Source organism: Pan troglodytes, chromosome 10 (genome assembly GCF_028858775.2).
Source record: "Pan troglodytes isolate AG18354 chromosome 10, NHGRI_mPanTro3-v2.0_pri, whole genome shotgun sequence".
In the NCBI taxonomy this organism is placed as follows: domain Eukaryota; kingdom Metazoa; phylum Chordata; class Mammalia; order Primates; family Hominidae; genus Pan; species Pan troglodytes.
This window is the reverse complement of record NC_072408.2, coordinates 68,196,482-68,208,856: the sequence shown is the minus strand read 5'-3', so window position 1 is coordinate 68,208,856 and position 12,375 is coordinate 68,196,482. Positions and strand designations below refer to the sequence as shown.

The 12,375-nt window shown below is 43.3% G+C and overlaps 1 protein-coding gene across 25 annotated transcripts in view; it reads left to right on the top strand.

Moving 5' to 3' along the window:
• Nucleotides 1-232: 232 nt before the first annotated feature.
• The window catches only part of ARNTL2 (aryl hydrocarbon receptor nuclear translocator like 2), a 94,760-nt gene continuing 82,617 nt past the window's right edge, over nucleotides 233-12,375 (top strand). For 5 of the 25 annotated variants that reach the window (XM_054664413.2, XM_520811.8, XM_054664409.2 and 2 more), the window contains exon 1: nucleotides 1,597-1,864. In XM_054664413.2, coding sequence (XP_054520388.2) covers nucleotides 1,834-1,864 — 31 coding nt within the window. In that variant the 5' untranslated portion in view covers nucleotides 1,597-1,833. The other 20 variants (XM_063786853.1, XM_063786851.1, XM_063786848.1 and 17 more) reach the window with 14 other exon arrangements.

Sequence of the window (12,375 nt, the reverse complement as noted above, 5' to 3'; positions counted from 1 at the left end):
TGTCTCTCTGCCTTATCCTATGGGTTATATAGCTACTCTTTAAAAAACAAAAAAATCATGTCTTAGAAAGTAAAGCTCCAGAGCATGAAGAAAAAAAGAGAGCAAGCAGGCTTTAAACCTGAGCAGTAAGGGGAATACCTATTAAGCAATGAAAGGGTTGTGCCCCATGGAATGCTCTAGGTCGGCTTTGTTTGTGCATTATTACCCTTCCTGCTTTCGTATTTTAGATTCTGGATTCCCCTTCTCTTGCTTTCAGGCTTTGGTGGAAGTGAATCATCGTTTCTAAGAAACGGGGACTGCAATGATTCACAGGCAAGCTTACTGGACACCACAATAGGAACTCCTAAGAAGGAGACCTAACTTTTATGGTCTTGCTTCTACTATCTACTAGCTGAGTGATCCTGGCCAAAATACTCGACATCTCTGAACTTCTGTTTCTCTACTAAGACAGGAATTAAGAAAGAGGTTGTGAGGCTCACTGAGCCGATAAGGGGGAAAATGCATTGTAAGCAAGGCCATGTATAGAATAGTATTTACATTTTAACCCAGATCTTAAAGCCCAGGTCTAATTAATTCTACCTGTTACCCCTTGGTAAACCACCTCAAAATAGTGTACACTTGTCTGGAAAGCCAAGGTTTGATCACATTCGGGAAACCCTGTATGGAATTACTGTTTCTAGCTGCCAGGAGAAGTTGGTGTTGGTAGAATTTGGGGTGGAGTTCCAAGTCAAAGCTAGGAATGAGACGTTTCAAGACTGGTTTTGATTAGGGATGTGTCTTGGTGTGTGTTGAGGACAGCACAGTTTTCAGCACGTCTCCCTTACCTCTAAAGTCCTAGCCCCTGCTTAAGCCTGCAACAGTTTTCTCCTGTCATGCCCACTTCTGCTTGGGAACACACTTCCAAACCCTCTGCCCAGACTCTCACAATGGTCCTAAGTACTGCCCTGAGGACACATAAGGTGCTGGTTAAGACGTTGGAATTGAGTCCTTGTAGGAAAGTTATTACCTTTAGGCTGGTTGCAAAGTTTGATTTGGTGTCTTCTCTACTGTGCCTTTCCTTTACTTACTTCTACTAGATTACCAAGGAATGGGTCTAGGGACCAGTGGGAGGGCAGCAAACCAGTGTATTCTAGACACGTGGCCATAGGATGTAGGGCTGTCAAGTGATGCCCAAAAAATCTTGTTTCTGGATTTACCCAACCGTTCCAGGAGGCAAAACGGCTTCCTCGGGACCCTCTCTCTGTCATCTACACTCTCGTCTCTGCAGCTAAGCCCTTCCTTAAGCAGAAAAGAGCAGGGTCTCTCGTCCAGCACCCTCCTCCCCAACCCAAGCCCCGTGCCCTCCGCTAACCCACCGTGCAATTATCTTCACTCATCCTTTACCTTTGCCCCGAGGGTCTAACAACTGCAATCTTCGGAATGCTGGGACAAAGCTTACTATGAGCATGGAAGCCTGTTTTCAATAGGGTGGTTGCTAGAAGGACTCAACTGGCCTTTTAGTGCTTTGCTGCTCGCGGGAGGGCTCGGCGGGGCGGTGTCCGCAGCGACTCCGCCCTTGGCCCGGGTCTCTTTCCCGCCGGGAAGCCCCGCGGCCCCAGAGCGGCGGGCGGCTGGCTCCAGTCCGCATGCTCAGTAGCTGCGGCCGGCCGGGCTGCGGGGTGGCGTCCGCTGCGCGCCTACGGGCTGCGGTGGCGGCCGCCGCGGCACCCGGCAGGGCCCGCCAGTCCCCGCTTCCCCGCTCCAGAGCCGCCGCCTGGGCCGGGGCAGGGCGGGCCCGGGGCTCCTCCATGCTGCCAGCCGCGGGGCTGCGGAGCCGACCAAGTGGCTCCTGCGATGGCGGCGGAAGAGGAGGCTGCGGCGGGAGGTGAGGTTGCCGGTGGCGAGGCGACGGCCCCAGGTGGGCGCGCGGCGTCTGACGCGCTGGGGGCGTCCCCGCGACGCCAGGTCTGCCCCCGCTGCCCCGAGGGAAACGCCCGCGCCTGTCCTCTCGGGCCGGGCATCGCCTCCGAGGGGCGGTGGGACAAGGCCGCCCCGTGGGGCACAGGTGCGGCGCGGCGCCCGGCGCGTCCTCCCGGGGAGCGGGACGTGGGGAGGGGAGCTGGGGTCGCCGCCGGCGCTCAGGACGCGGTGTCTTGGTCCCGGGCCGGGCGCATTGGCGAAAGGGAGCCAGCGGGGGACCTTGCACCCGGCGCTGGGAGCATCCGCCTCCACCCACTGCTGGGCGCCCGCGTCGGCGTCGGCATGGCATGCACTGCTGCGGGGACTTCCTATATTTCTTCTTTCTTTTGTGTAAACCAGTTGTCAGCAGCCTTGGACGGAGCCCGGGTCCTGTGAACCCCTCCCCTCTGAGCTGATAATACTCGCGGTTTCCCGGCTTGAATCGCTGCCCCGCGGTGGAGCGCGCAGGTGGGCAGGTGCGCGTGGACGCGGGGCCACACTCCGGGATCGCAGCCCGCTCCGCGACAGCCCTCCATAAGCGACAGGCGGCTCGTGTCTTTCACCGCTGAAGCTTCAGGAAAGCCGTCAGTGGAGTTAGCTTGTTCGATTATGTATTTCTGAGGTATTTTTGTGAATGGTGTTGGAAGTTTGCGGTGCTTTTTCCTTCTCGCTAGTATTCACTGGCAGTATTCTGTAGTTCCTTACAACGGGGCCTTTGGGACCACTGCTCACAATTACGGAATGAATACAAAATAGCTGTTGTTTAAGACAAATGAGAGGCAGGAAAACAGAAATAACTGAAGGAAGACTGGCAGAGAAGTTCAGGGAAGCAGTTAATTCTCCCCTTTCCTTTTGGAATAAGATGATAGAGTTTTAGATTCTTCTCTGAAATAAGGCAATGAGAGGAGGTGGCTTTCGAAATTCTAATATAATTGTGGGAATTTACATCATGGGGCGATTTCAGAAATTCGATCATTTGAATATTCGTAGTCTTAGGTAAACCCTTTGTTGAAAATAGAAGATGGCACGTGTGGTGTTTATAAGCTCTGACACCCTTTCTGCTCCGTCTTGTGACTGAGCTCTGCCCTTTACTGTCTGTGTCACCCAGGTTATTTGAAATCTCTTAGTCTAAGTTCCCCCATCTGTAAAATGGAGATAACTATGCAGTCTGCCTTATAGGATTGTTAGGAGTAAATGAGATATGAGATATGAATGCAAATAAAATGCTTAGCCCAATACTTAGGAAATAGTAAGTGCTTCATAAAACATTAACTTAATGTAGTTATTAATTTACAACTTCAATTTGCTTTGTGAAATTGGTGAGTGCTGTCTGGTCCATTAAGAAAGTGTTGTCCCTTGTGAGTTAAAATTGGTCAAACTGAAAGAAAGAAAGTGAAAATGCACCTACTAATTCAAAGAAAATGCACCTACTAATTCCCCAGATAAGTCTTACGAACTTACAACAAGCTTTTAGATAAAGTTTAATGCTATTTATCTAACTATTTTAGATTAATAGTTTATTGCTCTTTGCATACCAAATGTAAAGCTGGGAATAATAAAAATTAAATTTTCTTAATTAAGGGTAGCAATGTTTCTGTGCGGGCTGGGAGAGCCCGCAGGTATGAGTACCTAAGATGTCACAGACATTTCACAGGGGTGCTTCTGTTAGTCTTACAACAGCCTTGTGAGGTAGGTAGTATCTCCATTTCACAGATGAGAAAACTGAGGCTGGCTCACAGTTATACAGCCAGGACATGACAGAACTAGAGTTAAAATCCATGGCTTGTCGCCCATACTCCTTTCTTTTCTTTCCCATCTAACTTGGTGGTGCTAATGAGCAAGTGTGCACACTTCCAGACACCTGCTTATCTAAAGAGTAGTAAAAAATAGAACGCTGAACGAAAGCTCTAGGAGGAAAAAATGTATATATATTTTTACTATTTCTCCCTATTCCCAGAGGGAAAACAAAAACAGGCCTCTGGGCCAGTTGGTGGCCATCTACAAAACTAGCCCTAAGGTTTTTCTTTTGTTGTTGTTGTTGTTGTTTTAACAGTGTAAACCAAACTATGGGTTTCCCCACCCCATCAGTTTTAGATGGTAAACACCGAAATTGAGCATGCTGCCAAGTGACTGGGTGTCCTCCTAATAAATGATTCCAGAATCCTTGGGGTAGGAAGAGGGCAGTCTTGGGGAGCAGCACATTTCCAAGACTGACTGCCAGAGATGGTCTGGGGTTGAGGCCTCTGTGGGGCAGCTTTCTCACCTTCCGTTTTCTTACCAGCTCATGTTTTCACCTGTGATAATGTAAGATCCAATTCTTTTACGTGTAGTTCTGCAATTAACAGTGGTTTAAATTCACTTTGTGAGTCAGAAATCAAACGTCATGTCCCAATCAATTTTGCCTAAGCTCCTGTTACTGGCATGGATCCTTGGGCAAAATTTCAGCCAGAAATGCCTTATTCAAGATAAACCAGGATGGGCTAATTACTTTTCACATATTTAAGGGGGAGGAAAATAGAGAAGGAAAGAGAGAAAGAGTGAGAAGAGGGAGAAGGCAAGAGGGGAGGTGTGAAGGAAAGAGAGGAGGAGAGGGGAAAGGAGGAGGAAGGAGAGAGTGAAGGAAGGAGAAGGGGAGGAGGGGAGGGACTGCCACTCCATCAACGTTTGACTCCAGGAAAAACAAAAACTAACATTTAAAATATATAGGGAAAGCCAAAATATCAGTAGGAGAATACAGTGATTTCAGTTTACTTTGTCCTTGTGAAATGACTCCCTAGTTCTAAAAAGCATGATGTTCTGTGCTGTGAACATTGAGGTAGCATCCTTTTGAAATCTCCCTTTGTGTCATGTTCAGGAAATCATAAATGAGCAAATAACAGTTCATTCTGGTAGCCCTAGTTTCAGTTGTCTCACTTAATTGAAGACCTCCACTTCTCTGCATTGACAACTGAGTTACTCGGGTGCTTGGGGTCTGGGTCATTAGTCAGCATCATCATGGTCATAAGCATTATCAGGGACCTCAGAGTGTGCCATGTGCCCTACAGGAGGCAAGGGCACCTGAGACATCCGCCTGTTCTGTGAGACAGTGATTTCCTGCCCTGGTTTTTGCAAGGTTACTACCTGTAGTGGCTCCCCTGGTTCTCAGCATCCCAGCCCTCTGTAGCCCCCGCCTTGCCCAATGCCTCACCCCTTCCCAGTGGCAGGAGCCAGTGGGAACTAAGAGCCTTCAGTGTAAGCCCTTATTGGAGCTAGGACTGCAGGTAAGATATGTTCTCTGTAGTAGCGTGTAGTATTTCTAGATATTTGCTGATAATTTATGCAATACTTAGCTATGTATGCCCTGCCGCACCCTGTTTCCTTCTCTTACTCAGGTGCTGTCACACTTACTGGTCCCTGACACATACTGTTTATGTTGTATCACACTAGGCTATAATATCCCATTTACCCACCCAATTTTTTAACTTAAAATATTTTTAAACCTGGCTGGGCGCGGTGGCTCACGCTTGTAATCCCAGCACTTTGGGAGGCTATGGCAGGTGGATCACCAGAGGTCAGGAGTTTGAGACCAGCCTGGCCAACATGGTGAAACCCTGTCCCTACTAAAAAATACAAAAATTAGTCCGGCGTTGGTGGTGCGTGCCTGTAATCCCAGCTCAGGAGGCTGAGGTGGGAGAATCACTTGAACCTGGGAGGCAGAGGTTGTAGTGAGTCGAGATCATTCCACTGCACTCCAGCCTGGGTGACAGAGCGAGACTGTCTCAAAAAAAAAAAAAAAAAAAAAAAAAAGAGTATTTTAAACTTCTTTTAAACTTCTTAAAATCAGTTCAGTTATACAGTGTTAACATTCTCACCTGAAAATACTTAAATGGTTGGCATGATAGGAAATTTGACATTTATGTAGCTAAATTATTTGTATTTCATTTCTCTAGTCTTTAATCTTATGGTTTAAATCTCTAGATGGTACCATTACAGCGAGATTAAAAACAAAGAAGTCTAAAGGAAAAGGAAATGTAAAGAGAATCAATCTTCCACTCTATGCTTTGCATTAAAGGATATTTAGAATTGAAGGTTAAGACTATTGTGATAAAACAATAACTTCCAAGACATTCAAAATGTTTTACTTACAACATTTCATACATTTTTAAGTAGATTAGAAATATACTTTATCATATTTTCCAAGCATATCACAGGGAAAGTAGAGAATCATCTACTACCCTTCTTGACCAAAGTGCCTCCACCTTTGCCCCTCTGATATGTCCTATACTCAATTATGTGAAGGAACCTGCCTTTCCCCAACATAATGTACACTTTCCCACCTCCAGGCCTTTCCTCAGGCTGTTGGCTGTTCCTGGAGTACCCCTGCCCACCCTCTAGATGGGCCTGGAGAATCTTAACCAATCAAGCTTGAAGGCTGAGCGCAGATGTCACTTTTTTTGTATGTGTGGAGGAGGAGAACTGGTGTGGGAAAATCAGTATAAGCTTTGGAACTAGGCCACTGGGCTTGTGATTTCTGGTTTCATTACTTGTCAGCTTTGTAAACTTGGTCAAATTTTAAAACTTCTCTGAGCCCCAATTTCCTTATCTGTAGAATAGGGGTAAAAATACCTAACTTGGAAGGTTGTTTTGGGAATTAAATGAGATAATGATTACAAACTGTTTAATGAACTCTGACCTTCAACAAATGATTTTCCCCTTTTCCTCATGCAACCTTCCCAGAATCTCCTCGTCACCCAAATTGAAATTATTCTCCCCTCCTATTTTCACACTGTAGTTTTTTTGTGTGTCTATGATAACACTTGTGCCTGTCTGCCACAAGTTATTTGGTTTCTTAGCTCCACCCTTAAGTTGCACATTGCCAGGAGGCCAGAATTGGTTCTTACTCAGCTTTATAATCTCCAATTTCTTGCACTTATTAAGTGCTTAATAAAGGCTTGCAGATTTTGAATGAAGAATAGTTTGCTTAAGGTGTGGAAAGGGTTAGTTCATTCTTAAAGGACCCATTAAATATGCACTATTTACTAGGCAAACAGAGAAGCAGAAGTGGATAAAGCAGGAGAAGGGGTTAAAGAGCTTACAAAATCTATTAGGCTGGGTGAGAAATGCAGCCAAAATATTTGTAATATAAGGTAGGAACATGGTACAATATATGGGCTAACTGTTAGGAGTTAGCCTCCTCCCCCACAGTTGGGAGAAATTATATCTAGTTCATGAAAGAGGGACCACAGAAGGCTTTCAGAGAAGGGGTTAATTTTAGTATCGATGGAAAGACAACTCTTGGAGAGGCAGCCAAAAAAAAAAAAAGGTTTGGGAGGGGGTCTTCCAGGGAACAGAGTAGGCATGGAAATGGAAAATCACCAGTGACATGCACAGAAGAACTGATGTTAGTATCCTTTGGCTTTGGATAGGAAAACTGAAAAGGAAAGAACTGGCCTACTGAAAAGTTTCATCATTTTCTATTGGGCTTCCCCTCCAAGGTCTGTGATGAGGCATGGACAGTGAACACGGGCAGCCTGTCTTACACATAGGTGAGTTTCCTGCTCTACAAAAGGAAAGATACATGCATCTTCTTTTTGGTTCCTGGCAGGCAACAGAACTTTTAAGTCACCTTGAAAGGCAAATTATGGCATATTTCTGATCAGTAAGAAAGCCGGAAAGCTCACTGATTCCTGGTTCCTGCCAGATGGTTGTCTCTTAGGTCTTAGTCTTCACTCCAAGTTATCTGGGCCCCTTCTCTCTTTCATCCTCTTTTCTTTCCTGAAAAGGGAACTACTACTATCTTTTTTTTAACTTTTATTTTAAGTTCAAGGGTACATGTGCAGGTTTGTTATATGGGTAAACTCGTGTCACAGGGGTTTGTTGTACAGGTTATTTCATCATCCAAGTATTAAGCCTAGTACCCATTAGTTATTTTTTCTGATCCTCTCCCTCCTCCAACCTTCCACCTTCCAATAGGCCTCAGTGTGTGTTGGTTCCCTCTGTATGTCCATGTGTTCTCATCATTTACCTCCCACTTATAAGTGAGAACATGTGGTATTTGGTTTTCTGGTCCTGTGTTAGTTTGCTAAGGATAATGGCCTCCAGTTCCATTGATGTTCCTGCAGAGGACATGATCTCATTCTTTTTTATGGCTACATAATATTCCATGGTGTATATTTACCACATTTTCTTTTTCTAGTCTACCATTTATGGGGACCTAGGTTGATTCCATGTCTTTGCTGTTGTGAATAGTGCTGCAATGAAATATGCATGCATCTTTATAATAGAACAATTTATATTCCTTTGGATATATACACAGTAATCGGATTGCTGAATTGAATAGTAGTTCTGTTTTTGGCTCTTTGAGGAATTGCCACACTGCTTTCCACAATGGTTGAACTAATTTACACTGCCACCAACAGTGTATTAGCATTCCCTTTTCTTTGCAGTCTCACCAGTATCTGTTACTTTTTGACCTTTTTTTTTTTTGAGACGGAGTCTCGCTCTGTCACCCAGGCTGGAGTGCAGTGGTGCGATCTCGGCTCACTGCAAGCTCCGCCTCCCGGGTTCATGCCATTCTCCTGCCTCAGCCTCCCCAGCAGCTGGAACTACAGGTGCACGCCGCCATAATAACCATTCTGACTGGTATGAGGTGGTAATCTGATTGTGGTTTTGATTTGCACTTCTCTAATAATCAGTGATGTTGAGCTTTTTTTTAAAATATGCTTGTTGGCCACATGTATGTCTTTTGAAAAGTGTCTCTTCATGTCCTTTGCCCACGTTTTAATGGAGTTGTTTGTTTTTTCCTTGTAAATTTAAGTTTCTGATAGATGCTGGATATTAGATCTTTGTCAGATGCATAATTTGCAAAAAGTTTTCTCCCATTCTGTAGGTTGTCTGTTCACTCTGTTGATAGTTTCCTTTGCTGCGTAGAAGCTCTTTGGTTTAATTAGATCCCATTTGTCAATTTTTCCTTTTGGCACAATTGCTTTTGGTGTCTTGCATAATGAAATCTTTGCCTGTTCCTATGTCCAGAATGGTATTTCCTAGGCTGTCTTTTGGGTTTTTATGGTTTTGGATTTTACATTTAAGTCTTTAATCCATCTTGAGTTGGCTTTTGTATATGGCATAAGGAAGGGGTTCAGTTTCAGTCTTTTGCATATTGCTAGCCAGTTATCCCAGCACCATTTATTGAATAGGGAGGGAGTCCTTTCCTGGTTGCTTGTTTTTGTCAGCTTTGTCGAAGATCACATGGTTGTAGGTGTGTGGCCTTGTTTCTGAGCTCTCTATTCTGTTCCAATAGTCTATATGTCTGTTTTTGTACCCCTCCCATGCTTTTTGGTTACTGTTGCTTTGTAGTATAGTTTGAAGTTAGGCAATGGTGATACTTCCATCTTTGTTCTTTTTGCTTAGGATTGCCTTGGCTATTCGGGCTTTTTTTTTGGTTCCATATGCATTTTAAAGTAGTTTCTTCTGGTTCCGTGAAGAATGTCATTGGTAGTTTTATAGGAGTAGTATTGAAACTACAAACTGCTTTGGGTAGTAGATAGTCCATTTTAACAATATTGATTCTTCCTATCCATGAGCATGGAATGTTTTTCCATTTTCTGTGTCATCTCTGATTTCTCTGAGCAGTGTTTTGTCATTCTCATTGTAGAGATTTTTCCCCTCCCTGTTAACTGTATTCCTATGTATTTTATTCTTTTTGTGGTGGTTAAGAATGGGACTGCATGCCTGATTTGGCTCTCAGCTTGACTGTTGTTTATGTATCGGAATGCTAGTGATTTTTGCACATTGATTTTGTATCCTGAGACTTTGCTGAAATTATGCATCGGCTTAAGGTGCTTTTGGCCCGAGACTATAGGGTTTTCTAGATACAGAATCATGTCATCTGCAAAAAGGGATAGTTTGACTTCCTTTCTTCTTACTTGGATGCCCTTATTTCTTCCTCTTGACTGATTGCTCTGGCGAGGACTTCTAATACTATGTTGAATAAGAGTGGTAAGAGAGGACATCCTTGTCTTGTGCCAGTTTTCAAGGGGAATGCTGCCAGCTTTTGCTCATTCAGTATGATGGTATTATGTTGGCTGTGGGTTTGTTGTAGATGGCTCTTATTATTTTGAGGTATGTTCCTTTAATACCTATTTTGTTGAGGGTTTTTAACATCAAAAGGTGTTGAATTTTATCAAAAACCTTTTCTGCATCTGTTGAGATAATCACGTGGTTTTTGTCTCTAGTTCTGTTTATACAATGAATCATATTTATTGATTTGCATATGTTGAACCAAACTTGCTCCCCACGGATAAAGCCTATTTGATCATGGTAGATAAGCTTTTTGACGTGCTGCTGGATTTGGTTAGCGCAGCTACTTATCTCTTTAAATATACTTCACATTCTTCTGAAAAGCATAAGTACTATTTCATTTATTTCCGTGACAGCCTATTGGGAAGCAGGTATCTGCACTTTCCACATTTATTCAGCATAATGACCTATGTTGTTCTACCATCCCCATCACTCTGTGCCCTTGATGTGGGTATGTGCTCCAGATACGCTCGCAGAAAAGAACCTGGAGCACTTACAGACTTTCCCTGTGCAGTTCCATGGGACAAAGCTGAAGACCCTCAGCCTTGACTTCCAATACAAACACTTAATGAAGGTTTTTAAACAATAAGAAATCCGGTGCCCTGTGTCTGAACATACTCCTAATATGAAAAGAGCACTCATGGAAACAGCTAAGTGTGGTGACATCAGGAGATGTCTTGTTTGTTTGTTTTGTTTTTATTTATTTTTTTTATTTTTGAGACAGAATCTCACTCTGTTGCCCAGGCCAAAGTGCAGTGGTGTGATCTCGGCTCACTGCAACCTCCACCTCCTGGGTTCAAGCAATTCTCATGCCTCAGCCTCCCGAATATCTGGGACCACAGGTGTGCACCACCACAGCCAGCTAATTTTGTGTTTTTTTAGTAGAGACGTGGTTTCATCATGATGGTCAGGCTGGTCTCGAACTCCAAGCCTCAAGTGATCTGCCCACCTTGGCCTCCCAAAGTACTGGGATTACAGGCATGAGCCACTGCACCCAGCCAGTTGTTCTTATTTTAATTTGGTTACAATGCAGAGGAACTCTGGCTTAGAAGTTACTTGTAAACAGAAACTCTATATATCAAAATACATTGTCTCTTATTTAGAAGCAGAGAATATATTATTGTGCCAATAGAGTACTTAAGCTATAAGTGTATTTTATAGAAATGCAGATTTTAAGAGATAGATCAGTATACATCTGATCTGTAGATTGAATCTATACCATCCATACAGTAGATGGGATTGAAATTGATTGAATACTTGACAGAGGGCATTATCAATAGATGTTAAAAGGAATAGAAGATTATCCAGACTAATAATTGTTTTGTTAAAGATCTAGAGAAAAGTTTTGATGAAACAGTGAACACAGTTTCCAGCTCTATCTTCTTTCCTTGAACACGTACCAGCTCCCTGGTTGGGGAATTAAATTTTCTCTTTGAGTTTACATGGCACCCAAAGATAGGCTGTGCTTACACTACCATGGAAACAAACAATATTGCATTGTAGGTAGGCCATCTCTTCTATAACAAGTCACCGAGGCAACCACTCTGACCTAGAAAAGAGAGACTAAATCCAATTCTCCATGCATCATGGTGCTAGTGGCTTCTTTAGGACAATTCTCCTTTTCTTTAGTTTTCAACTTGAAATGCTAGCACTTTTGGCTTATCACTTCCTTTCAACAATAATCATAGCTACCTCTGGGGTATGTGGTCATAAGCAAAACGGCCTGATCTTAGAGGGATGTTCAATTCGCACCTCAAAGTTTAGAAGGCATCCAGAGCAAATTATTTAGCAAAAGGTTTAGAAATAATTTTCTTTCACTGTTTCTCTAGGAAGCACATGGAAGCAAATTTAGATTGTGATCATCATTGTTTGTAGGGCATGTTATGCCGAGATCGTATTAAAGCCATAAATATCACTTTGGGTTTTATTGCTTTTAAAGTCTATATTGTGTTTAAACACTGTATTTAACATCTATACTGTATTTGTAAAACTTTAACATTTGCTTGTTGCAGTGTCCTGCTTCCTTTTTTAAAAAAAGGCTCTTTCCTTTTTTCTAGAATAATCGCCATTCAGTGAAAAGATATACAGATGTATTTATGAACACTGATGCATTTTTTCCCCAAAGTTAAACGGAAGGTGTCTCATCTTGTTGCTACTTGAGTTGTCGGGAATCATGTATCTTTTATAGGCTTTGTGTAGAATTTGGCATATCCAACATGCCTGACTAGTGTGAATCATGATAATGGCCTACATTGTGTCTACTATTTGCTTATAACCTGCAGGAATTATATTTTGTTGAGCTGTATTTCCCAGTATATAACAATGATCTCGGTGTAGACCATCCAAATCTAAATACGTTTTTGTGCCTTTGGAAAAACC